At 37.4% G+C, this 26,719-nt stretch overlaps 5 protein-coding genes across 5 annotated transcripts; 1 reads left to right on the top strand and 4 right to left on the bottom strand.

Moving 5' to 3' along the window:
* Positions 1–1,270: 1,270 nt before the first annotated feature.
* On the bottom strand, positions 1,271–4,131 carry LOC21398281 (putative kinase-like protein TMKL1). The gene is made up of 2 exons (XM_010111384.2): positions 2,639–4,131; positions 1,271–2,067 (listed from the first exon to the last, which is right to left on the bottom strand). The coding sequence occupies exons 1-2, from the start codon at positions 4,089–4,091 to the stop codon at positions 1,427–1,429; spliced, it is 2,094 nt and encodes a 697-aa protein (XP_010109686.1). The 5' UTR covers positions 4,092–4,131; the 3' UTR covers positions 1,271–1,426.
* Positions 4,132–7,982: 3,851 nt separating this feature from the next.
* LOC21398280 (pentatricopeptide repeat-containing protein At5g48910) lies at positions 7,983–10,074 on the bottom strand. The gene has a single exon (XM_010111383.2). It carries the CDS (start codon positions 10,002–10,004, stop codon positions 8,091–8,093), a length of 1,914 nt encoding a protein of 637 aa, XP_010109685.2. The 5' UTR covers positions 10,005–10,074; the 3' UTR covers positions 7,983–8,090.
* A 686-nt stretch (positions 10,075–10,760) lies between these two features.
* On the bottom strand, positions 10,761–13,341 carry LOC21398279. The gene is made up of 4 exons (XM_010111382.2): positions 13,072–13,341; positions 12,509–12,570; positions 12,255–12,359; positions 10,761–11,235 (listed from the first exon to the last, which is right to left on the bottom strand). The coding sequence occupies exons 1-4, from the start codon at positions 13,298–13,300 to the stop codon at positions 11,083–11,085; spliced, it is 549 nt and encodes a 182-aa protein (XP_010109684.1). The 5' UTR covers positions 13,301–13,341; the 3' UTR covers positions 10,761–11,082.
* Positions 13,342–16,694: 3,353 nt separating this feature from the next.
* Positions 16,695–20,868, top strand: LOC21398278 (LRR receptor-like serine/threonine-protein kinase RCH1). Its single transcript, XM_024174309.1, is given in 3 exon segments — positions 16,695–17,881; positions 17,883–19,627; positions 20,348–20,868. Coding segments are annotated over 3 exon segments (3,453 nt in total).
* Positions 20,869–23,510: 2,642 nt separating this feature from the next.
* LOC21398277 (B3 domain-containing transcription factor ABI3) lies at positions 23,511–26,516 on the bottom strand. The gene is made up of 6 exons (XM_010111380.1): positions 24,672–26,516; positions 24,487–24,579; positions 24,227–24,327; positions 24,048–24,094; positions 23,851–23,927; positions 23,511–23,657 (listed from the first exon to the last, which is right to left on the bottom strand). Exons 1-6 carry the CDS (start codon positions 26,514–26,516, stop codon positions 23,511–23,513), a joined length of 2,310 nt encoding a protein of 769 aa, XP_010109682.1.
* Positions 26,517–26,719: the final 203 nt, after the last annotated feature.

The raw sequence follows: 26,719 nt of genomic DNA, 5'->3' as shown, positions 1-26,719 counted from the left end.
TCCTCACCTGCTTCTAGAACGCCGGGCTGCTCGCCCACCACTTCTTCCAGTGGGCCGCCAATGTCATAGAGAAGCACGGCGTTTCGCAGAATTTGGCCGCGTTTAACGGAGAAAAGGAAAATGGAAAAGGAAAACGATTTGTAATCGTTTTCAGAATGTTTGAATATTTTTGAGAAAGAAGAAAAACGTTTTTATTTTTTTTTCGAACAATGCGGTGCCAAACTCAATTTTCAGAGCATTTTCATTTTTTAGTCCTCGAAAAATGTGAAAAACGAAACTGAAATGGGTTCCAAACAGGCAATATAACCTCCGTGTTGAGGAAACTGCGACACTGTGACAAAGGCAAAAAATGAAACGACAATGAATGTAAAAACGACAGCATGAAAATAATACTACGGAAAATAAAAACGACAATAAGACGGAATTGACGACAACATGGAAAAAGAACAACTACAAACGACGATATAATTATCAAAACTACAAACGACGATATAATTAGCAAAAACAAAAAAAAAACAAAAAAAAGAACTACAAACCGGCATAAAGTAAAAAACGACATAAAAGCTACGACAGTAATGAGAAAACTACACAAACAATAACAATAAAACAGCATCTGTTGTCAACTTGACAGGGCTGGACAAGGAATTTTTTACAAAGGTAGGACCCACCTGTTTGGGTGGGTCCTGCCTTTGCCAACCAGACACAACTCGGTCGACTTGAGTAGGATTTTTCAAAACAAAAAGTGACGGGAAGATAGAAACACAAAACCATTAACCACACATGATTACAACGGCTGAAAAAAACAACTAGATAAAAACAATCTCGAAAGCGAACAATAAAGCAAGAAAACGCCACATAACAAGAGGGTGAAGTGAAAATTGAAAAACTCAAAGCAGTAAACGACAAAAACTGGAGAGAACACCAAATGGAAGAAAACGACATAAAATCGGAAACGACGATCGCATTGAAAGCGACAAAAAAATGACAATAAAAGAAACATTCATGCTAAAGCTGAAACTAATCGAACCTAATCCGTAAGTTGAGAAAAAAAAAAAAAAAAAAAAAAAAAACTAACAGTCCAATATATAATTTTTTTATTTAATTACACTTGATTGGATCAAGGCAGCTCGCCATCCAACTAGATTGGAGTTGGACAACATTGACAATGTTTAACTGATTCGATATCATTAATATGTTATGCGCTGTTTAAAGAGCAAGAAGAGAAAAATAAGAACACAAAATTGATTCTTCATTCCTAGAATATAGAAATACTTATATAACTTCCAAATGAAGCAAATTAAACACTATCAATAAGTGCTACAACCCTGTCCTCAAAGAAGAAAAATAAAAGACAAACAAGATAAATGGAATTCATATTTTGACAATATTTGGAAAAAAAAAAAAAAGAAGAATAATTAGAAAGCTCTCAAAATGGTGTACCAATTTCACTCCTGGTTTCTGTAGGGCTATACAAAGCAGACCTATTTCTTGGCCTATTTTCCTCCAACTGCTTCACAACCTCATCCATGGTTGGCCTAACCGAACGCACTGGAGCACAACACCCCATTGCAAGCTTCAACGCCTGAATCAAACCCTCCTCCATGGGGCTGCGTATTCCCTTCAGAACCTCCACGTCGAAAACCTCCATTGTCGTCTCCTCAAGCACCGCCACCTTCACCATCGAAGGCAAGTCCACGAACTCCCCACTCCTTCCGCCTTTCCCGGGCTTCTTTCCAATTAAAATCTCCAACAACAAGATCCCGAACGCGTAAACATCCGTCCTGGAGCTGCACTTCTTCATCCTCTGGAGCTCTGGCGCCTTGTAGCCATCGGTCTTGGCCAGTGCTACTATTTCGTCCGCCACCGCAGGGACCATGATCTTGTCGAGCCCAAACTCAGTGAGCCTTGCCAAAAAGAACTCGTCGACCAGAACGTTCTTGGATCTGACATTACCGTGAGTGATGGGTGGCTCAAGACCTGTGTGGAGATAGGCTAGACCTCTGGCTATTCCTAATGCAATTTTATGTCTGCGAGCCCAGTTCAGCACCGGTTTTCCTGCTCTACTTTCTGCTCATCCAAACAGCAATAAAAGAAAAGGTTGAAATTTAGCTGTTTTGAGAGGCCATAAACTACAAGTAAAAAGACAGGAAAGACACTAAAAAGAGCAAGTGAAGTAGAGAATTTGCTACTTATAGTCTCTGGCCATAAACCAGATAGTTCTTGAGACTTTTGAATTTGTTTAAAGTCCTATAAGACTACTTAGCTTGTATGAATTTGAACTTTGAAAGAAAAGATTAGAAACTTTGAATCCAAGATCGGTTTAAGTCTTCTGAATTGTTGTCATTTTTTAGCATGCTAGCAAGTAACAACTAACAACCAACCAAGCAATTTGTCTTTTATTTCTCTGTCTTTTCTTGTGTCCTCAACTTATGAAACTAACCCATCTCAGGTGCTTATATGAAGATTCCTCTACGTGTTATTTTAACCATCAAATGATATTATATGATCCAGAATTCATAGTTTCTAGATTTTACTTAAAGCACAAATGCATATGATTGAAATAACCAAAAAAAAAAAAAATGCATATGATTCAGCAATACTAGAGTTAAGCTAGGAAAAAAAAAAAAACACTGTTTACCATGTAAAAGATCATGAAGGCTTCTATGAGGAAGATGATCATATATGAGAAGCTTCTCTCCTCTCTTTCTCTGATAAAAAGCCCTCATCGGAATCAAATTCTCATGGCGAATCCTTCCCAACTGCCTTATCACCGGAACACAAGAACTCCTATCCTTGCAACTACCTTCCCTCAGCAACCTCAAAGCAATGGTCCCTCCATCCGCAAGCTTGGCCTTGTAAACAGTGCCATAGTTTGTCTTCTCAAGAACTTGACCCGTAGCATTCAACACATCCTCTAAAGTCAAATGCTCACCTCCTTGGAACAAAATAAGCTTTCCCTCACCCCCACCCTCACCACCACCAACGCTACTATCTCCTTGTCCTTTAAAATTCTCCTCATCTTCTCCTTCTTCCTCAAACTCATCTTCACTCTCAGCCCTACTCTTCCTCTTCTTGTTCTGCACATACCCAATTAGCACAGAAGCCAAAACCACAGTCCCGGTCATTAGACCAATCACAAGACCAGCAATAGCACCAGAGCTAAGTCTAGTATTTGCGCTGCAACTTTTCAAAGGCACCCCACAAAGCGCAGGGCTGTTTCCCTCAAACACCTCGCTACCAAACTTTGACTGATCACCACCAAAAACCGGCAACACCCCACTAAAGTTGTTGTGCGAAAGGTTGAGTTTTTCAAGGCTTTTCAACTCAGCTAAGCTTTGTGGGATTTGGCCTGAGAACATGTTGTTCCCAAGATCAAGCTGGTTGAGGCCAAGAAACTGGGTAATGAATTCCGGGAAATTTCCAGTAAACTTGTTGCCACCCATATCAAGAAACTGAAGTTTCTCGCAAGTTGAGTTCGGCAATGCCGGTTCGGGAAGAGACCCAGATAGTGAGTTTCCGTGAAGCCTAAGGGAAGTGAGTTTATCACACAAGTTCCAGATTGAAGGTGGCAATACTCCGGCAAACAAATTGTTGCCCAAATCGATTTCTGAGAGTGAAGAGGCGTAACCGAGCTCAAGAGGGATAGTCCCACTTAAGGAGTTGATGTTAAGGTAGAGGCTTTGGAGCAAGGAGAACTCGCCGAGCTCTCTGGGGAGAGAACCGGAGAGATTGGCTGAAGGGAGCTGGAGAGAGAGAAGGTGGAGAGATGGGTCTCTGAAGAGAGAAAGGTTGGTCCATTGGGGTGACGAAAAGTCGTCGCATGGGAGAGGAAGACCGGTGGAGAAGACCCATTTGAGGCCTCTCCATTGGCAAAGTGGGACTGAGGAATTCCATGAAGATAAGAGCAAGTTTTCGGAGTTACCTTGGAGTGAAGTCTTGATCTTTATGAGTAGAAGAACGGCATCTGCAGAATATGAAGATGAAGATGATGAAGATGAAGAGGAATCTTTGAGAACTTGGCTAGTTGAGCTTGTAATGAAGCAGAATACGAGAAGGAAAACATGGAGAAAGAAAAGCTTCAGAACCTCCATGAAAGAAGCAGAGTGAAGAAGAGAGAGAGAGAGAGGGAGGGAGAGAGGAAAGGTATGAGAGAGAGAGAGTGCACTAGCTACTAGTGGGGTGTTCAAAGACGTTCTCTTTTTTTGGGAAAAGCTGACAGATTGTTGTTGACTAGGAGTGATCTCAGAGTTGTAGAAAAGTTTTTGACGGTTGAAATTTGATTATGCATTTCAGAATGATGATCTGACGGTAGAGAAAGGCTGGGGAGTGTTACGTTGTACACGTCAAAGGATGTCAAACATTTTCTTTTCATTATTGAGTTTTTGCTTTTTTGTATTTTAATTTTGTTTCTGCACGCTCGCCTTGCTTTGGAATTTTGATTTCTTTTTCCTCATTTTTTCTTTTCTTATATTAGGCCCCTTGGTTTTGCTTTTCTTAAGAAAAAGGAGGAAGCCACCAAGTCTTGTCTTTTCGAGGCAAAGTTTTACGAGAAGGTTCACTAGATTTCGCATGTTCCTAAATCTGTTATCTTACACGTGTAAATCTTTCATCGCTGGGGAGCTTGATTGATTTTTCAATGGTAATATGGATGGTTAGTGGGTCCTCATGCTTGTGGGTCAGGGTATCTGGTGAACGAAGAAAATAGGGGGCCAGCCTACGCCCAAAACGCCAAAACCGAACAGGTGAGAGATGTGATCAAGATAAATGATCTCTGGTTTTAATCGTGTTGATTTAAATATTTTTTTATTCAAATAAAAAAATTTAAACAATATATTTTAAATAGTAATTTGAATTGGTGTTTAAATGTGTATTTAAAATTTTAATTTAAATAAAAAATATAATCTGAATTAGTATTTGGATGAGTTGTGAATTGTAAATTTAAACATAACTGACGAATTATAAATTTAAAAATAATTGACATTTTGCCAAAATTAAGACCGAGTGATTTTACTGTAGATAATTGGTTCAAATTGATGAATTGAAAGGAGGAGTTGAATCCGGAGTTGAGCCATTTCAGCTCAAATTAAAAGGCTCATTTAGTTCAAATTAATGCCCTTACTAAACATGTATCTCGATTGTAGTTTAGGTTGGATTGAGCTGAGTTGTCTAACTAAACAGGAGCCATAAAAAGTGAAAATTACTGCGTATGATGGTCTAACAATAATAGAATATTATAGTATGTTTGTGGTCATAAATTTGAGTGTCTGGTTACCTTTTAAATTGTTAAATGTAAAAAATTTGTTTTTTTATCAGTCTGATACTCGATTTAAATTCTACACTCCCATTACTCTTACCTTTAATATATTCATTAATGTTAGAGCGACGCGTTACTCGTATGAGATGTAGGACTAATCTACAAGGGTTAAGAAAATACTCTCTCAGTGTGCACATGATAAATATAAGACCCACAAGTGCATGCTACCTTCTATTAATTGTGATTCTTAATACTAATGACAGTTTTTTTTTTCTTCTTTTGACATTATATTGACCAAATAAAAAAAAATTGCAAGAAGGAATATTTTATCAAAAAATAGGCAAATAAAAGTAAATGAAGAAAGATAGTGTTCAAGTGAAGTGAATTCCACGTATCTATCCTGTGGGTCTCACCCTAGTACCAATCGTTTTCACCAAGATTTTAGTAATTATTACCCCACTAGGTAATAAGATTTCAAATTGCATGGATTCCATTTTAACAACTTATAGAAAAAAAGAGTAATAAATCTCAAGCTTCACGCATCCCAAACGCCTTTATACACGAATGTACAAAAAAAAATATTAGCAGAGTTTGATTACATATTATTAGGGATAAAATTGCAGTTGAATTATTAGTTATGTATGTAGCAAAAAATTATTTAATATGACCTCTCAGAGTAACATCAGCAAAAAAGTAAAGGGATAAGTATTATAGATAAGTGGTGGAGAACTGGGATTCCATAAAAAAAAAACATCCAATCTTAACATTCCGAGCATAAAAATATCTAAGCTCTAGCATTTATCTGTTCAAACTCATGCCAATATAGGAAATCATTCCTTTCGCCCCCTGCTCGAATCGACCTTTCATCGTCTATCCACTTAATTATTGTAATCTTTGACCTTGGATGTGTTGCCACCTTGTTTTCTTTCATTCATCTTTTATTTTCTTTTTCTTATTCTCTCCAGCACTCTAAAATATTAATAGATCAGGTTTTTAATTCGTTAAATTTGTATAAAAATACGTAAAAATAAAAAAAATATATGCAGATCTAACGGTTAAAAAAATTTAACTTACTCATGTGTCAGTGTACCAAAGAATCTCTTATGTTTTTTTTTAAGTAAAACATTGTCGAGTTATTTGTTGATCTCATTAGTTTCTTTCATTGTGTTTTTATTTTTTTATTTTTATTTCAGAAATTTTACAGTGAAGAAGTTATTTTGTTCTAACGGCGAGGACAATTATTTTTAGTTGTGAAATATGTTTTTTTAACGGTCAGATTGTGTAAATATGTATTAAAAATTTATAACACGTCACACAAAATTAATCATACTGTAGATTTAACCGTTGAAAAATTAATCTAACAGTACAAGTACAATCTCCATTCGTGAAGTAAAATAGCTTATTTTACCTTAAAAACCCCCTACTTTCCATGCTTTGGCCACTTTTTCACTAAGAAAACTAGATGATGGGCAGCATCAAAATGAAAAAAAAAAGAAAAGAAAAAAAGGTTTCAATTTAAAGTTGCGGTGCAACATTGGAAACCATAATATGAAACCTCAAGTATCAATCGGAATTTTGATGTTGTGCTGAATCTTGTTCAGCATGGTGGAGACATACTGATTGGTTTTCTCAGTTTTGCTGTCCAATAAATGGTGTTTGGGAACTCCCTAGGAATCATTACTCCGATTTGAAACATTGACTTTACACTGTCGTATTTACTATTCAATGTCACTCTCTTATTGCATTTCCAAAATAATGTCGTGCTACAATTTTCCCACTTGTCATTCACATTTGTGCTGCAAAGTAAAACTTACAGCTAATAGGCTTTTAGGGATAGACAGGTTAGCATCAATTTTTTTTATATTTAATATTTAACATGTAAATTTTACTAATATGATATATTATTATTTAAATAAATAATAAAATAATAAAATTTACGTGTCACCAGTAATGCAAAAAAAATAACAGAGAGAGTAATCATAACATTTCTATTTCTTTTCAGCGGAAGAAGAAACTGCAACTGAACTTATAGGACACGAACTTTTACTATGAGACTAGTCCCCGGACTTAAATTGTCGTCTCTTACAACAGCAGTGATAAACTAGAACCGCCCACTCTTACCCTTTATTAGGCATGGTTGGGTTGATCATGTTCTAGTTTGGACTTTGGAATTGGAAATTGATAAACTAATGTTAAAGCATAGCATTCCACTTGGGTTTTGGGCCTTTTTTGTTCCTGTTGACAAAGTAATTGAAGCACTGAAAAGGGTTTTGAACCAGTTGCTATTGATTAGCAAATAAATAAATAAATAAATAAAGAAAGATTTTTTAAAATTTTTTTTTTTTCTGTGCGTGTGTGTGTGGATTAGGAGCTTTTACTGCTCCCAATGAAGTGGGAAAGGAAGAAGAAAATCTTAGCATGACGTAAAAAATAAAATAAAACAGAGGAAGAAGAAAAAACAAATTGAATCACCAACTGACCAAGGACTAATCAGAGAAACAAAAAATTATTAACTTAACTCACAACAGAACTATACAAACCGGCAAAAGGAGCTTAGGCATGGAACACAAATGCAATTAGGATGACAATGTTTGTTCTTTAAAAATATTTAGGCCCCGTTCATTTCACCGATTCGAGTTTAAAATTTAAGTTTTGCTACAGTAAAAAGCTCTCAGAAACAGTCACATCTAACTTTTTTGCTATAGTAAAAAACTCTCACATAAAATTACATCTCAACTCGAATTAAAAACTCGAATCAGCGAACTAAACGGGAGATTCAACACATTTCCAGTTAATACATCTAAGAAGTGGTCAATTCAATTCTATTATGGAGACATTACCAGTAATCCATACAAGAGCATGTTCCATGCTCAAAATGGTGGAACCGCTTTCGGTCCCTCACAATAATCTTACGCTTATAAATTTTCGAGACAAACTTTATAAAAGCATGACAATCTTCACATATTCGTAGGTTCTTCACAATCCTAAGTGGCGTCTCAGGGCCCGTACTTATTAAGCCAAAGGCAATGGCAATCTTCTCACTGTGATAATGTAAAATAGTCTGTTTCTCTTCTTCATCTATTTTGAGCAAAACTTGTGTTGTGTCAGGCCTATAGCCTGCCAAGCTCAGCTGGTGAGAAATTTCCTCCAACATTGAATGGATTTCTTTGGCTCTAGGGTGAGATTCATCTTCCACAACAAACTCATGAATCACTCCATCAAGCTCAATCCAACTATATCCAGGATCTTTCCTTATATCCATGTCCTTCATCATCAACCTCACTTCTGAAACCGCTTCCCATTTTCCTGAGGAGGCATACATATTTGAGAGAGCAACATAGGATCCACTGTCATGAGGAGCCAAGTCCATTAAAATCTCGGCTATGCGTTTGCCCATGTCTATGTTCCCATGCATCTTGCAAGCACCAAGCAATGCCTTCCAAATGACATCATCCTGCCTAATTGGCATATTTAGAATAAGCTCTTCGGCTTCTTCCAAATGTCCGGCACGACCTAAAAGATCAACCATACAGCCGTAGTGGTCAATTCTAGGTTCCAAGCTAACCACACTAATCATATGGTTGAAAAATGACCGCCCTTTTTCCACCAAGCCTGCATGGCTGCAAGCACTCAAGAGACCGATATATGTTACATCAGTTGGCGTCACATTGGCTTGTTCCATCCTCGAGAAATAGTGAAGGGCATCCTTTGCTCGACCGTGCATAGCGAGTCCATTAATTATAGCATTCCAAGTGATTGCGTTCTCCTTAGGCAGCCTCTCAAAAACTTGAAGCGCCTTCTCAATGCTCCCACATTTAGAATACATGTCAACAAGAGCAGAACCAAGAACATCATTGATCTCGATATCATTCCTCTCCGCAAACAAGTGTACCCACTTCCCCAACTCAAGCGCCCCAAGACGCGAAATTGCAGGCAAAACACTAACCAAAGTGACATAATTCGGACGCACATCTCCCAAAAGCATTTCCCGGAACAACTCTATCCCCTCCCTGAAAAGCCCGTTTTGCGCGTACCCAGATATCATACCGTTCCACGACACCACACTTTTTTGAGGCATTTTATCAAACAACTCCCGAGCAACTCTAAAATCCCCAACTCTCACGTACCCATCAACCATCACGTTCCACAAAACCACATTTCCCTCTTGCCTTCTTTTATCCCTCGCCATTTTACTTAAATTCCTATAAAACAACAAATTTGCAGCTTCCATAACCCCACACATAACATACATCCTAACAAGATTACTAAGAATAAACTCATCACAATCCAATCCATACTTAACAACCAAGCCATGAACTTGCTTACCCATCTCAACATTCCCCATTCCAGCGCAGGCTTTGAACACGGACGGGAAAGTGAACTGATTGGGCGGCACAATACCAACGGAGACCATTTGGCGAAACAGCAAAAGGGCCTCGAGCGGCTCAGTCTCGGCGAGAGCTCTGATGATGGTGTTCCAAGAGAAGCAATTGGGTTGCCGCATTTGGGTGAAAACCTTGCACGCGTACTCCAAATCGCGGCGGTCGGAAAGCGCGCAGAAACGGAGGATCTCGGCGGCGGCGAGGGGGTCGTGGATTTGTTCGGTTTTGATGAGGTGGGCGTGGACTTGGTTGAGGTGTCTCATGGTTTTGCATGATGCGATCAGAGGGAAGAGAGAGGAAGGGTGAGGGTTAGAGAGAGAGAGAGAAAGTGGCGGAGTTATGGGGTTGGAGATGGTGGAGGAGTTCATGCTTCATAGAGAGAGAAACACACAACTGACGACACAGGTTTGAGAACAGTTCCTGAGTTTGTGGAGGATTAAATTTTGCTCTTTCTGCTCTGAAATGGATTCGGCCAATCAGTCGCAACGAGGAGATAACTAAAAACAGACTTTGGTTTTCTGACGTGCATAGAAACGACATGTCGTCTGTTTAGAAGAGTGAACGACGTTTTCTCTCCCTAAGGAAGCCGTTTACAAAGTAACGTACGACGTCGTTTACTCTTTAAAAATAAACGAAATGTCGTATTTAACGAAGAAAAAAAAAGGCTCGATTAGTGGAGCATTGAAGGAAGTACACGATATGACTATTGTATTTTTGCATGTCGTTTTTCAGAAAAGCAAACGACATGCACTTTCTGAATATTGAAATCACGAAATTTTCCATACGACGTTAACTTTTTCCGTTGACGAAGTGAATCTTTAAACAACACATTTCAGCAAGAAAACGACATCCCTATCGACCTTTCAGACGTCGTTTTCTAGTGAAGAACGTGGCCTTTCCAACTACTAAACGACAAAAACTTTATGAACGACATGATTTTATTTCATTTTATTTAGTTTCCAAAGCAACACGTTACTTGCCATTTGATAGAATAAACGACATGACGTGCTTACGAATGCCTGCATTCAGTGCAGTTACAGTACTTCGTTCGTTAGTTGAGAGAGATAAATGACCACGTTGACTACAAGCAACGTCATAAAACGACAAGTCGATGATTTCGGGACAAAACATGTCTTTTCCTGATTTCGAGACCCCAAATAATAATAATAATAATAATAATAATAAAGATATTATTTTAGCATTTTGATTCATCTTCATCTAGTGGAAAGGCTATCATTACATTATTAGTTTGGATTTTTAAGCAGGTAACCTGCTCAACTAGATTGCAGGCTCTAAGTAACCCAAACTAAAGGATGTGAGAACTATACAACAAAGTTTCGATACATGGCATTTCAGTAACTGAAAAAAAGGAACCTATGACTATTAAAATATCGGTCTCCAGAGCATTCCTTCTTCTCCGAGAGAGATTGGATGGGCAAGAATAGATCACTTGTACTTTTCCATGATTCTTCTGGCTTCTTCCAGAGCGTCTTCAGTGGAGGTAGGAGTGTCTTTGGTGAACTTTGTGTCTCCACCTCCTCTTGGTCCTTCATCTTTATACAAAGCTATGAATGTAAAATATACAAGTCCCATGGTGGCCTGTTAAAAATACAATGTTTGCTACCATTAAGAGATAGGCAACAGTTTTGAAAAGAAAAAAAAAAAGAATACTCATAAGAATCTCTTTGCCAAAACCCCAGCTCCGGTTTCGAAAGTTTGTTATGAGATGATTTCTAGCGTGAAATGCTTATTGATTCTAAAGAGAAGTATTGTGATTATGAAATTCAGCACGATCATATCTTAGTGTGATGCTGCCATGTCTCGGATTGAAATAAATGAATCATGAAACCGGGATAAGGAAGCAATCATATGGTCTCAAAAAATGTTAGGTAAGATTTGAATAGCCATGTAATAGTCTCTCCTAAAGGCTAAAAGATTATACAAGACACTTCTATATCTAGAGTGATCATTTCTACCAGAAAATATATGCATGTTTCCAACTGAAATGGTAAGACCCACAGATACCATTTTAATTATTTTTGCATTTGACTAAATTGAGGGAACGTTTAAAGATATTGGCACCAAGAAGACAGTATAGTAGTTTGCCAAGATGATTTGCTGTCTTTATTAACTACGAGGAATGCTTTTCCAAAACCACATAACCGGCCAGATTAAAGAAGTATGTGATGATTTTCAAGTCCACCATAATACTAAATGGTTCTAAGATGGGTCATTATCTTCAGATAAAAGCATCCTAAAGAGAAACATTTTTAGCCAAAGTGGTCCTCTTTTTTAACAAAATGGTGAAACTACTACATATAAGAACTTCTTATTTCGGTGTTGAGTTTGCTTTTACCAAATTAAATTGAGAACTTCATAGCCAAAAAAATAATAATAATAAATAAATTGAGAATAGTTAATCTTTCACAAAAAAAAAATTAAAAAAAAAAATCTCATTTCCCGTATATTAAGACATAAAACATAAGAAACTCAAATTGCAAGCGGTTTAGAGATACAACAACAGCCTACACTTCATTTGGGGACAAGCCGCAACAAAGTTCAAAAATGAAGCGATCATTCTACTGACCATTTATGAGCAAAGAATTAAGACAACATACCAGCACAAAGAAAGCCGTAGACAAGAAAGATTTGAGAACGAAGAGCGAAACTGCCAATGCTGCTACAGTCACTGAAATCCTTGCTATCGGTCTTGGTATAGAACCCTTTTTTTTTTCAACAAAAGAAAAAAAAAAGTTTCTAAATTTATTAAACTTTATACTGCAAACAATGTAAACAACAGACAAATCGCCCATTGAGTTCAATCAAAGACACACACAGCACAAAGGAGACAGAAAGCGATAAACCAAATTACCGGTACCAAATTGGTTCCTGCCTCAATTCCATCCCTTGCAACCTTCCATGCAGTTTGAATAACTATTTCACATAATTTGAAATGGTTAGTTAACAATACCATAAACCAAACCGAACATTTTGCTACTTTTGTTTGTTTGTTTTTTTTTGTTTTTTTTGTTTTTATCTGAAACATTTTGCCACTTGAAAGAGCACCACAGAAATATATAATAATAATAATAATAATAATAATAATAATAATAAAGACTAAATAAGATGCTGAAAGCTAACAGAAATTTGAAAGCTTCATGTAGAACGACTTATAGCTTGTAAGCAATCAAATTCTATCATTGATTAGCACTAAATTTTAAATTGTGGTATTGAAAACCCCATCTTTCCCACCAAAATATCCCTACATTTAACACTTTAATCAAAATAATTAAAAAAAAAAAGAATCAAACTCGGAGAAAACAAAATTCTACAAAACCCAGAAAATAACATTCAGAAACAAGCCATATGAGCCACCATAAACAGTAAGTTTCACTTCAGAAAGTAAAAGAGAAAAGACTAAAAGAAGCTTATAACCTTTCAAGAAGTTAGTTTGTGCAGCGAATACTACGGGGAAGGAAGCAGATTTCTGGGTCGTGAGCTTCCTAAATCGAAGCTGTGAATTCAGAGATTGCTTCTTCAAACCCAAAAATGAATCGGAAGGGAACAACCGAGAGCGGGCGAGAGACAAGGTTTCAAGTTCGGTGTATTTTGAATGGTGCGTGGTTATGGAGTATAGGCTGTGAAATAAAGCTGAGGCAGCCATTTATGTTTTTCTCACAATTGATTTACTGAAAATATATGAGGAATTTAGAAAAAAAAAAAGTTACCAAATTTAGGACAAGAACTGGAAAAACCAAATTTGACCGTATTTGTTAAGATTATCTTTTTTTAACGCAAGGAAAAAAAAAAAAAAAGAAGAAAAAAAAGGGGCTTCCCGGCTTTCTCGGCCTCACAATCTTAGTTTAGTAGGGCCCACATGTGTCAGTTGTTTTAGCCCAAGTTTAGTAAGGCTGTGTCAGTTGGGCTTTCAGTTGATCGAAGCCCAGGACTAAAATCTAACCCTAATGGCTTGTTTATTTAGCAAGAGGGAAAAGTTGAAGGAAGGTAACCTGTGATGATTATTGGGTATAAAGGAAAAATTAGGAAATAAATTGAGTAACAGAGTGAGTGGTTTTAAATTCTTAAAAAAAAATTATAATTTTAATCCATCTTAATATGAAGGTATTAGATAAGAGAATCTATAGTAAAACCAGATAAAAAAAAAGAAAATACTACATTGCCACATACATATTTTCATGTACTTAATTTTTATGACGAGTTGGTTTGGACTCTGTTGGAAAAAAAAAAAAAAAATTATAGTGCTTGTTCTTCTGAGTGAAAAACTTAAAAAAAGGCAACTCGAGTTATAACTTTATTCGAATTCATGTTCTTTTAAGTTTAAATTCGAGTTTAGGATTAAAACTCGAGTTCAAGTTTCTCATTCAACTCGAGTGCAGAAACTCGAACTCAAATTAATAAATAATATTTTTTCTATTCTTAAAAATGCTATAACTTTTTCATTTTAATTCTGATTGAGATGATTTTTTTTTCTATGCGTTGACAACAAAAAGACGAATAAAACCCGACCTATATACCTTATTAAAATTTTTCATCAGTATTGAGTTTTTATTAAAATACTATTTAAATACAAATTCAATTTTTGACTCACTCAAACACAAACTCAGAAAGATTCTTATCTCAAACCATAACTCAAATGTACACAACTAAACACAAACTCAAGTTATAAGTTCAACTCAAATTATAACTCAAATTCAACTCAAGAATTATACTTAAGTTAAACTCTAAAAGAACAAGCCCAAAATGAGATTTAACTTCCAGGAGAATGATCACGTTAAGATTAATTTGAATACAAAAGTTAAGTTTCCAATTTCTTCTTTAACACGATTTGGTTACTCAAGTTCCCCTTCCTAATTTCCACTATTCTAGAACTGATCTTTCCAAGTTCATCCTAAATATTCCGATTTTTCTGCGATCAGTTCACTCCCATCTAAATAGCTTTTGTGGTGTGGAGATGATAATCACGAGTTCACAACATTACAAGGGCCCATGGTAGGAGATTTTGTGGGGGCCCAAAGTTGAGTAAGGCCTTTTTTTGTTTTTTTTGTTTTTGTTTTTGTTTTTTCCCGAGGGCTTGATCCATATTGGATTGGCAGAACACGTATGTTTGACTAGCATTCAAAATAAGACAGAAAGTAGTGTGAACACATTACACATGATTTCAAGTTTAATTCTACTGTAATTTTTGAATTGAATTTTAACATTGAGGTTTAATGTTCCAAATAATTATTAAGTTATAAATATTCATAGTAGCGCTCAATAACCTTAGTTATTTGTTATGTCAGCTGGTTTTGAACATCATCATTAACGGTTGGCGTTTTTTTATGCTTACTGAATTTTCTGTGACGGTGGATTTTATTCCTCCACATTTCTATGTATCATCTATATTAATTATTTGCATTCAACAACGATGTTATAAAGGGTAAAAACTTGTTACGCTTGTCAAAGACATATTTTTGTTTGGTAAAAATAAAAAAATAAAAAAAATAAATGAAACAAATCGTGTGGGGGTTGTGGACTGTGGAGGGTTGGGAGTTTTTGTCAAAGTGGAACGTGTATAGATTCCTCAGGGAGCTTCCCAAAGTCTTTGCCCCTAGAAATTTGGGCTCTTGGCAGGCATGTCTCTTGCTATGATATTTTCATTCTCGTTTAAGCATTATCATATAAACGCATTCGTGATTTTTTTAATTTTGATTACATGAAACCATATGCTTGCACTTATGTGAAGTCGTTCATTTTAAGGGTATTTGCAATAATAATGTGCCTAGCATTCAGAGACGAATTTGTCTGAATAGTGAATGATATATATGTTTATCTTGCTAAACGTGTGTTTAATGAGTCCCTTTTGCTTTGTATAATAATTTTGGCCATTGCTGCCTGTTTTTGTAATCGAGAGGACGTTTTTTTTTTTTTTTTATTCGTATCTGATTCTAAATCATGATTTATTATTTTTTACATTGTTTTTTTTTTAAAAAAATACATATAAAATGAGAATAATTTTGAATCATGATTCTGAATTCATAAACTAAATGTCCAATGAAAGTCCTGGTTGGGAAGCATATGTTCTAGTGACTAGTGAGAGAAAATTTGAAAGAGAGAGGGAGAGAGAAGAGATAGACAGATTGAGGCATTTTTTTTATAGATAATTGTGAAGCTCAAAAAAGAGTAAGTACCGGAAGACATATGAATAGTAACAAACAAATTTGGTATTTTATACTAGCTAGAATTGAAGATGCCAATGCAGTTTTTTTTTTTTTTTTTAAGAAGTCTATACCTATATTCTTTAATACGAAAATTACCCCACCTTTTCCCAAACAAAAAGAAAAAAAGTTAAAGGCAGAAGTATGGCTGTAGGAATTCAAGAAATTATTAAGAGAAAAAAGGAAACCAGTCTAAAATTAATTAAAGAGGAAAGACTAACATGATACCAGACAAAAAGAAAGTCTATAGCCGATTTTATTTTATTTTATTTTATTTATTCATTTATAATGTGCTGCTTTATTGTATATAACAATCGGAATACTTTGAGATTCGGAAATTACTTAAGGTTGTAGTGTACTTCTATATATATATATATATATATATGTATGTATATATAAGAAAAAAGAATCCAACGGGAAGTGACTGGATTTTAACTAAAAAGAGTACTAGTAGTAATGGCTCAATTCTCAAAAACAAAAACAGCCCATATTGAGGAAAACAATGCAAGCACACATGGTGCAAGTGAATCAGGTAATGAGTAATCTAAACAAGAAGACTCGTTCAAAATCAACAAACGCCAAAATAAAAATAGAACTAAGGAAACAGAACCCCGAGGTGGGGAGGCGTGGATCAAATCTTTTAATTTATTCTTTTCTCTCCTTTTCTTGCTTGACTAGAAAGCCATATCAATATAATGAATTGAAGTAGCAACATAGACTTATAGCAGTAGCAATTAAGCAGTAGAGTTTACGAAAAGAATCCAGAAGAAAAAAAATAATAAAACAAAAAAAAAAAAAAAACAGAGAAAAAGAGAGAGACCCAATGCAAAACAAAGAAAAATGGTTGGGGTTTTGAGGCAAAATTTCCAATACCAATGCCGGTTCTCGTTCACCCATGATCTCAAGCCAATGCCGGGACAATTTCTTGCTGTTCACCACCATTTTTGCTCCCATTTCCTTATCATTCTTTCTCTTTTGTTATCTGCTGTTTTTGTTAGTGCAAACAATGAGGTTTCCGCGCTATATTCATGGCTTCACGCCTCCCCTTCATTCTCTTCGTCATTCTCCAACTGGAACCCTTCAGACCCCAATCCTTGTAACTGGTCTTACATCAATTGTTCGTCTGAAAACTTTGTCACTGAGATTAATATACAGTCTGTTGAGCTGGCTATTCCTTTTCCTTCCAATCTTTCTTCATTTCCTTATCTCGAAAAGCTCGTCATTTCTGATGCAAACCTCACTGGGAGTATCTCATCTGATATCCAGTACTGCACTGAACTAACTGTTATTGATGTTAGTTCAAACAGTCTTGTGGGAAATATTCCTTCTAGTATTGGTAAGCTCAGAAATCTTCAGGACTTGATTCTGAACTCTAACCAGCTTACCGGGCAGATTCCGAGGGAGCTAGGCGAATGCACCAACTTGAAGAATCTTCTCGTTTTCGACAACTATTTAAGTGGAAATCTCCCTGCTGAGATAGGGAAACTGTTGAAGTTGGAAGTTATTCGCGCAGGCGGAAACAAGGATATTGAAGGGAAAATACCAGATAAGATTGGAGATTGCCGGAATTTGAAGGTGTTGGGGCTTGCTGATACTAAAATTGCAGGCTCCTTGCCTGCTTCATTGGGTAAACTAAGCATGCTTCAGACACTCTCAGTGTACACAACTATGCTTTCTGGTGAGATTCCGCCGGAGATTGGCAACTGCTCGGAGCTTGTCGACTTGTTTCTTTACGAAAATGATCTTTTCGGCTCTCTACCACCAGAGTTAGGCAAGCTTCAGAAGCTGGAGAAGATGCTATTGTGGCAGAACAACTTTGATGGAACTATTCCTGAGGAAATTGGTAACTGCAGAAACTTGAAGATTCTAGACCTTTCATTGAATTCGTTCTCGGGAAGCATACCGCGGTCTTTCGGGAACCTCTCTTATCTCGAAGAGCTTATGCTAAGTAACAACAACATCTCTGGTTCAATCCCTTCTCTTCTGTCCAATGCCAGCAGCCTTTTACAGCTGCAGCTTGATGCTAACTCCTGCTGAGCTTGGACTTTTGACACAGCTTAATGTGTTTTTCGCCTGGCAGAACAAGCTCGAAGGAAGCATTCCGTCAACATTGGCAGGCTGCAAGAGACTCCAAGCGCTTGACTTGTCCCACAATGAGCTTACTAGTAGCTTACCACCTGGCCTTTTTGAGCTTCAGAATTTAACAAAGCTTCTCCTGATTTCGAATCACATTTCAGGTTCCATCCCTCCTGAGATTGGTAAGTGCAAGTCTCTAATTAGACTCCGGCTTTTAGACAACAGAATCAGCGGAGAAATCCCAAGAGAAATCGGGTCCCTGAACAGCCTTAGCTTTCTTGACCTGTCTCAAAACCGTCTTTCCGGATCAGTCCCTGCAGAGATCGGCAACTGCGCTGAACTTCAGCTTCTTAACCTGAGCAACAACACCCTTGGAGGTAATTTACCAAGCTCTTTATCTTTTCTCACTAGGCTCCAAGTCTTGGATATCTCTGCCAATCAGTTTATAGGAAAGATTCCCGAGAATTTCGGCCGACTTTCCTCACTCAACAGGCTTGTTCTGAGCATAAACTCCTTTTCTGGATCAATCCCATCCTCTCTTGGCCAATGTTCAAGCCTCCAATTGCTTGATCTCGGCAGCAACAACCTCACCGGCGCAATCCCCGTCGAACTTTTCCAACTCGAAGCTCTCGAAATCGCTCTAAATTTGAGCTTCAACGGTCTATCCGGGGTAATCCCACCGCAAGTTTCATCTCTCAACAAGCTGTCCGTACTAGACCTTTCACACAACAAACTTGAAGGTGGGTTGTTAGTCCTCTCTAGCCTAGAAAATCTCGTTTCCTTGAACATATCCTACAACAACTTCACCGGATATCTCCCGGACAACAAACTTTTCCGACAGTTATCGACGACGGACCTCGAAGGAAACCAAGGATTATGCTCAAAAGGCCATGACTTATGTTTCCTCAGCAACGGCACAACAATAGGCATTCGAAACAGCAGCAGTTCTAGAAACCAACGCAGGTTTAAACTAGCCATATCACTGCTAATCACGCTGACTGTTGCGCTAGCCATTTCTGGCGCCTTGGCGGTTTTTCGAGCGCGAAAAATGATTCGAACCGACGACAACGACTCGGAGATGGGTAGCGAGTCCTGGCCTTGGCAGTTCATCCCATTCCAGAAGGTGAACTTCACGGTGGAACAAGTCCTCAAGTGCTTAACCGAACCGAACGTGATCGGGAAGGGATGTTCGGGGATAGTTTACAAGGCGGAACTAGACAACGGCGAGGTAATAGCGGTGAAGAAGCTCTGGCCAACGACAATATCTCCGGGATACCACTGCCGCCACCGCGATTCGTTCTCGGCGGAGGTGAAGACGCTCGGCTCGATTCGGCACAAGAACATCGTGAGGTTCTTGGGGTGTTGTTGGAACAAGAAAACGAGGCTGCTAATGTATGATTACGTGCCGAACGGGAGCTTGGGAAGCCTTTTACATGAGAGAAGTGGCGGGAATAGTATTTGCTTGGAGTGGGAGCTGAGATATAGGATAGTTCTGGGTTCGGCTCAGGGATTGGCTTATCTCCACCATGATTGTGTTCCTCCGATTGTTCATAGGGATATCAAGGCCAATAACATTCTCATTGGCCCTGACTTTGAGCCTTATATTGCTGACTTTGGGCTCGCCAAGCTTGTTCATGATGGTGATTTCGCAAGGTCTTCCAACATTGTCGCTGGTTCCTATGGCTACATTGCACCAGGTTTGTACTACTCTTTACAAATTCATTGGTTATATAAAGTGAAAAAAAGTAAAATTGGAATATGGGATTGTATCTGAACTTTAAAATTTTGATGTGTTTGATAAAAGTATTTGAGCTTTTTTCTCTAATTTAAAATAGGTGAATTCTTAAGGGAAAAAAATATTGGTAGATAAATTTTGAATGGTCAAATTTTTTAAAAATTGTATGTCATATTTTAAAAATATAATATGATTATGATGTTAGAAGATGAAAAGATTAATTAAAAAGGATAATAAAAAAAGCTACACTTTTGAACTCGTTTAAGTTTAACGGCCTTTAAGAAATTTAACTAAATTCTACTGAGAAATGTGTCTTAATCGAATTGAAATCCATAAAACTCAATCTGACTATTGAACCAAATGGCCGTGCCTGAATGTTTCGATCTCCCAAGTCCCAAGTAAAACTCACAAAATCAAATGAAGGCCTAGTTTCTTCTTTTTAGAAAGGAAAAAAAAAAAATGAATGCCTAGTTTCTAGCCCAGTGAAAGTAAACATGCCTAGTTTCTAGTTTTTTTTTTTTTTTTTTTTTTTTTGAAATGTTTTTGTGACCAATCTTTACATGCTTTAATGTTTTTTAGTTTTTTTTTTTTAAATGATATAATAAAATTTGATCTTAATCTTCATTCATATAAAATAGTTGAAACTCCCATCTTTCTGTTTTTGATGGGTTGTGAAATGCAGAATACGGGTACATGATGAAGATAACAGAGAAGAGCGATGTCTACAGTTACGGAGTAGTCGTTTTAGAAGTACTAACAGGAAAACAACCGATCGATCCGACGATCCCAGAAGGGCTCCATATAGTGGATTGGGTAATAAGGCAGAGAAGATTGGGGACGTTCAACGTCGAAGTCCTCGATCCAAGCTTACGAGGCCGTCCAGAGTCGGAGATAGAAGAAATGATTCAGACTTTGGGCGTGGCTTTGCTCTGCGTAAACCCTTCTCCGGACGACAGGCCAACCATGAAAGATGTCGCCGCAATGCTCAAGGAGATAAGGCAGGATAGAGAAGATCAGTGCATGAAAGTTGATCATCAGAGGTTTTTGACTAACGGGTGTTCTAAATCTGATGATCATCGTGATCAGTGCAAACGAGAGAGTAAAAATTTTAGTGGCTCTTCATCGTATCCGCAAAGTAACAACACTACTAGCTTTTCTGTTTCCTCTAATTTGTTGTACTCTTCTTCTTCTAGTGCCAAGTGATTAATTAAAGACTTACAAAAGGATAAATGTTGTTTTTGGTTTTTTGAGTTTAGTATTTCTTTGGAGAGAAGTTTGTTTCTACATATATAAGTTGTACTTCACCTGACTCTTTTCATTAAGTTCAATAATCAGAAAGTAGCAAAATTAATGTCAAGTTTGATCAATGTTGTCATTGTAAAATCATTGCTTGACGCTTGGATACAAAATAAAAACATATTAGTGTTTTTTTTTTTTTTTTTTTTGGAAAAACTGGACGAAAATCAATTGGCTAACCAGAAGTGAATTGCGGAAATTTGTTGGGCTGATATTTTGCGAATGTTGGTAATAACACTGTGGTTTACACCATTTCTTACGGCGCATGCACAAGATTTCGGACACATGACACATGACACAGGTCCACACGAAGTATAATCAGGCTACATTAATATTGCTTTTACTGGTGTCTTTGCTTTTTCTTTCGACAAATACCACTTCCATCAATTATAAGTACTCTACGTCACCCTTCATTTCAGTTTGTAAACTAGTGGTTTACTTAATCCAACGGATTAATTAATAATAAAAAAAGAAGAGAGAATGAAATATCTCCTAAAAAACACATAACTAATAACCATTGGTCTGTTTTGAGTAAATCAGTGGTTCAGACTTTACGACAGGGGAAAAAAAGATATTTCTATGCCAATACGAATTAAAGTAAACCAATGGTCTACTTCTGAGTAAAACAATGGTTCAAAAGAAGGGGAAAAATCCTCCACACAAATACAAGATTAAAGTCAACAATTTATAATACTTTTGACTGAACCAATATGCTTTAAATGGTTCTTGTCGCGATGGCTTTGTTCCGAGAAGGTTCACGGTCGCGTCTCGTAATTTTCATTTATGTTGTACATATCCTAATTCTTTTATTACGTGATAATTAATAATATATGAATGTTATTATGTAAAATATGCGATAAGTAATTACGTATGAAAAATTAATTTTCAGGTTCTTTTGGAATAAATTTATGACTAATTCTCTTTAGAATTAGTCTCCCGTGTAGTTAATTTTGTCTCATAAATAGTATCTGAAGTGAAAAAAAAATCCCATGAATGGCTCTTCCATTGAATTTTAAATAAAAACATTAAATTAGACCTCGTTCATTTCACCAATTTGAGTTTAAAATTCAAATTTTGTTACAGTAAAAAACCCTCAGAAATAGTTACATCTAATTTTTTTGCTACAGTAAAAAGTTTTTACCTAAAGTCACATATCAATTCGAATTAAAAACTAAAATCAATAAACTAAACGGGCCTTAGGGCTTAGAGTCATGAATGGTCCATAAATAATTATTTTTTTATTTTATGAGTTTGTCATCTACATTTAAACTATGATTATGATATTTTGAAAACAAGAATTAGGTATAATATTGAACATTTTAGACTCGAGGTGCGACTATGTAAAAATGGGAAACTTTTAGTGTCATATAGGGATGAAAATAACCCTCTTGTTGAACGAAAATTTGTTATTTAAATCCTATATAAATTGCATGATCTAAGAATAATTGAAAAAAAAGAACATTTTCTAAGAATATTTTCAATGCAATGCTAATCAAAGATGTTAAATGTCAAAGAGAAATTGTTCTTTAATATAATATTAAATTTAACACTAATTAAAAAAGTCAACTTTAATAAATTTCAAAACTACATTAACTACAACTAGATATAGCATGTGAATAGCATGAAATAAAATGATTTTTTTTTATAAAAAAAATGTCATAAAATAACACTATTTTATTTGTGCTATCAATTTTAAATTTATCATTTATCGTCATTAATTAGTATTTCATTAATGTTCTGTTAACATGCTTTTCATATTTTACCAAAAATGACAAAAATAATAAGATGATGAAAAATGTTATTCTTGTAATTTTTTCTAAAATAAAATATAAATTTCAAAAATTTCCGTGTTCTAATCTATGATATCAGTTTTCGCAATTTGTTAAAAAAAATCTAATTAAAATGAATTTGTAGTGCCAGAAATATTGACATCACTTAAATATGCATGCCATCGAATGGCTGCAGAACTATAATTGCTAATTGCTATATAGACAGCAGGCACTATATCAGCTAAAGTTTCAAGATACAATCAACCAACAAATGTGTTGGAAACACAATATTCTCCTCAAGAGCTATTTAAACGAACAAACATATTTAAACATCAATTCTCATGTACATATATCCAAAGTTTAGAAGTACAAACAAAAGGGACGTCGATCCATTCTAGACAAAATAATACACCCCATTATAAACATACAGCACTCAAAATCTACAGGTTAATTATTCTTCAAAACCATTTCTCTATCTACTGCCAAAGCCAGACATTATAAACCACTTTCAAAGGCACAATATCATTTCTTTCCTGTGCAGCCTCTTCATCATCCTGAAATATTAGCCAATACGTGGTAGTAGTTTTAAAGTTTATTTCAAAGTAATTTTCTTTCCACTCAGAAACCAAAACATATATATTGAAAGAATCCAGCGAACCAAGAGAGAAGATCCTGACCGTCCACTTGTCCATGCGTCTTCTTGCATGGAGGAGAGAGAAAGAGGGAGGTGGCAAGTGGTTAGGGGGCGTTTGGTCGTCATCTTTGATGCTTTTCAAACTTTTATTGTTTCTTGTGTGTGGTGGGTGAAGATGACGAGCCATTCTTAGCCCCAGCTGGACTGCTTATGTGCTGGTTTCTCTGTGACTTTCCAGGCCTTTTGTTCTCTGACTTAGACCCTTGTTGCCGTACTTTCACTCCTCGTATCATCTGTGAGAGTCAAGACCAATATCACGTTATTGATTATTATTTCAATCAATTTATTATTATCAGGGGAAAAAAGAAAAGGGAAATATATAAACTTCAGAATAAATTATCTCTTATGCAAGTTCAAACTACTTTGAAGCGTGGGACGAGAGAGAAGATTATATCAGGAATAGCTAATTGGATTTAAGGTACGCACATATTTGCCACATTTGATGTCGGAGTAAATGACTATGAAATCCCCTTCTTGGAGTCCATTCGCTCTCACAAAATCTCCTAATTAAAGGAAAACACAAGTCAAAATTAAAAGGCTGTCAAAAATCTATGAAAAAGAAAAAGAGAAAAAGAAAAGTAGTTGAAAGCTTTATAAGGGCAACTTTTAATCAACAAACCCACCTGTGTTTTCTAGGAGATACATCCTACTTTTGTTGTTTGGCCAGTACCTGAAACTCCATCAAAATAGAAGGCGAAAAGGAAAATACACAATTATTTCCACTAAGACAGTAAATATAATAAAATGAAGAGATTATACAAAATCAAGTAGCATTAATTAGGCATGCAAAACTGTAGAATACCTATAGCGCATGTTCCATACATGCGAAGTTCCGATATCTTCCATAGGAATGGAAATGCCATCTCTTGCCTCCAGTTCAGGAAGATGGATTTCTGCTTCTTTCTGATACATTTAATGAAAGCAAATAAAAATTATGGGAAAAAAAACAAAGAAAAAAAAAACACACGCGCGCGCATTTGACTTCCGTTTTCAATAGAACCGTAACTGAAAATTCAAGTTAATGAAACAGTTTCGTAGTTAGCAAAGGGAAAAAGAAATTACTTTTGGCAACACAATTCTACCCAGACTCCCCACGTCGCTTTGCTTCAACACTTTCTGCAAAAGAAACCTCAGGTTCTTCTCAGGCTTCCAACCCTGTATAATCATTTAATTATTCGCATTGTTATTTGATCATATAATCAAGATCAATTGAAAAAACGTTTTACTTATTTAATCAAGACACAGACCTGACGCCTCTCCGACGAGATTCGTCCCTGATAATTCTGCTGCGCTGCAGGCGCCGATTGGTGATCAACTGCATGCAACGGCGGCGCCTCTGCCGGGATCCCCGGAATCAATGGTGGCGTAGGACAAGGAACGGCCGGGGGCCAGTAAACCCAGTTCCCAAGATTCGCTTGCTGTGCTTGGGTGGTGCAAATTTCTGCAACCGCAAGCCTCGCATGATGATCTACACCCTGATTTTGGTGATGAGTATGGTGATGGTGTCTGTGGTGGGTCAAGAGCCTCCTCTGCCTCGCCATTCTCTTCTTCCTCGCCTCTTTCGTCGCCGAAGAGCCCAACCTCACCAGCCTGTCACCGTGACCCGAATTATTACCCTCCTGATAATACTGATTATAAGGGTACTGAGAGTGAGAACTTCCATAGCCAGCAAAGGCTTGTGCATGCTGGGAAGCTAGTGTGGGCTGGAGATTGTTGTTATTATCATGAAATGGGGCGTAAGGAGACGCCAAACCGAACTGAGAATGCCATGTTTGAGCAGAGTCAAGCATGTTGTAATTATCAGTCGGCGGCGGTACTGTTGGGTAAGCCGACCCGTTAGCAAACGGGTCACCCATAAACCCGACCATCGGAGAAGGGTACGCCGCCGCAGGCGGAGGCGGCTGCTGAGGGACTACGACGGGTTCGTAGGCCGGAGGCGGCTGAGGCATCCACGGCGTTGACTGACCGAAACAAGGGTTTGAAGGCTCATGATTGATGTTAGGGTCCGGGTTAGGGTTAGGGTTTGCAGTAGGAGCGTTTTGAAAAGGGAAGTCTTGAAACGGCGATATCGATGGCGACTGATCTCTGATTCGCCTTTTCTGGAGGTGATTCATCTGGACCCATTCGAGCACGAGTTTCAAGAGCTGTTTCATGGCCTCTTCCCCTCCTCCCAAACGCCTCGCCGCGCACTCTATCGTCGCCTTCTTGATCTTCACGCTTCTCAAGTCCTCCGCCGAAACAGTTTCTCTGTTCGACCTCAGCCATTCCAAGAACACCGTCGCCATGTCGTCTGAAACTGCCGGCTCCTTCCGATCCTCCTCGTAGTTGTTATCGTTTTTCCCCTGCGCCATCATCAACTCGTGCTCGCTCATGATCTCTTCCTGTGAAGTAGTAGTACTAACATTAACATTATTATTTCCCATCTCTGCATGTTCCTTCTGATCATCATGGCTGTTCATAATCATCTCTTGTTGGAAATCCTCTATAGCGCTCCGATCGTTTTGAAAAATGGAAGATGGGTCTAAGAACTCGTCGGTTTCGAGCAGATCCATGTACCCAAAAGTCTCCATCATGTCCATGCAATCGATGTTCGGTTCTTGCTGCTCCGAGAACTCCATCGACGCCGTGGACGACAAAGCAGCCGGTGTCGTTGCACCGACCGGTTCATGGCGGTTATTGTTGTGATGGTGGTGATGATAGTGGTGCTTCTTCTCTTCGTCTTCCTCCGCCTCAGATTTCAGAACGGCCCAAGAAGCAGCGGAGGAAGACGAAGAAGCGGAAGACGACGAGGACGAGCACGTCACGGCTTTGACGGGGACTGGGGTTGATGATGACGAAGAAGATGATGACATGCATGGAAAATCAGGAAGAGGAGGGAACTCACTGTAGAATATTGACGCCTCGTTCACATCGAGCAGATCTTGGCGATCTTGGTCATGGTCGTTCTCAAGCCAGATCTCTCTCCCGTCAACTACTTCAAGTTGGGCTTCTTCTACTTCCTCTTCCATGGATGTACCAAACCCAGTACTTGGGTTCTCTTTTTTTGTAATAATAACATCTCCTGCATGTAGATCTTGCCCTTCTGTTTCCATAACGCCTTTCACGAGCTGATGATCCGTTGAATTTGGCAGAGAGAAAGAAAAAAACTCTCTTTTGGGTGGGTTCTCTGTTGGTGCCTGATAGATTTTGGAGAGAGGATAGTGAAGATAAAGAGATGGATATTGATATAGATGGATAGGGTTTTTTGTGTACGGATAAGGGCAAGTGAAAGGGCTGTATCTGATTAAGGAAGCAA

This window comes from Morus notabilis, unplaced genomic scaffold (genome assembly GCF_000414095.1).
Source record: "Morus notabilis unplaced genomic scaffold, ASM41409v2 Scaffold1032, whole genome shotgun sequence".
In the NCBI taxonomy this organism is placed as follows: Eukaryota; Viridiplantae; Streptophyta; class Magnoliopsida; order Rosales; family Moraceae; genus Morus; species Morus notabilis.
The sequence above is the reverse complement of the archived record's forward strand: the minus strand, read 5'-3'. Positions and strand labels throughout refer to the sequence as shown.

Excerpts from the sequence above, each read along its gene's own strand:
- LOC21398279 (XM_010111382.2), bottom strand. The coding sequence starts at position 13,300 with ATGGCTGCCTCAGCTTTATTTCACAGCCTATACTCCATAACCACGCAC. Across the intron at positions 12,571-13,071 it reads ACAAACTAACTTCTTGAAAG|TTATTCAAACTGCATGGAAG; the intron begins GTTATAAGCTTC and ends TATGTGAAATAG. Across the intron at positions 11,236-12,254 it reads CTACGGCTTTCTTTGTGCTG|GCCACCATGGGACTTGTATA; the intron begins GTATGTTGTCTT and ends TATTTTTAACAG.
- LOC21398281 (XM_010111384.2), bottom strand. The coding sequence starts at position 4,091 with ATGGAGGTTCTGAAGCTTTTCTTTCTCCATGTTTTCCTTCTCGTATTC. Across the intron at positions 2,068-2,638 it reads CCTTCATGATCTTTTACATG|AAAGTAGAGCAGGAAAACCG; the intron begins GTAAACAGTGTT and ends TTGGATGAGCAG.
- LOC21398277 (XM_010111380.1), bottom strand. The coding sequence starts at position 26,516 with ATGGAAACAGAAGGGCAAGATCTACATGCAGGAGATGTTATTATTACA. Across the intron at positions 24,580-24,671 it reads TCTCGTCGGAGAGGCGTCAG|GGTTGGAAGCCTGAGAAGAA; the intron begins GTCTGTGTCTTG and ends ATGATTATACAG. Across the intron at positions 23,928-24,047 it reads GTATCTCCTAGAAAACACAG|GAGATTTTGTGAGAGCGAAT; the intron begins GTGGGTTTGTTG and ends TCCTTTAATTAG.
- LOC21398280 (XM_010111383.2), bottom strand. The coding sequence starts at position 10,004 with ATGAACTCCTCCACCATCTCCAACCCCATAACTCCGCCACTTTCTCTC.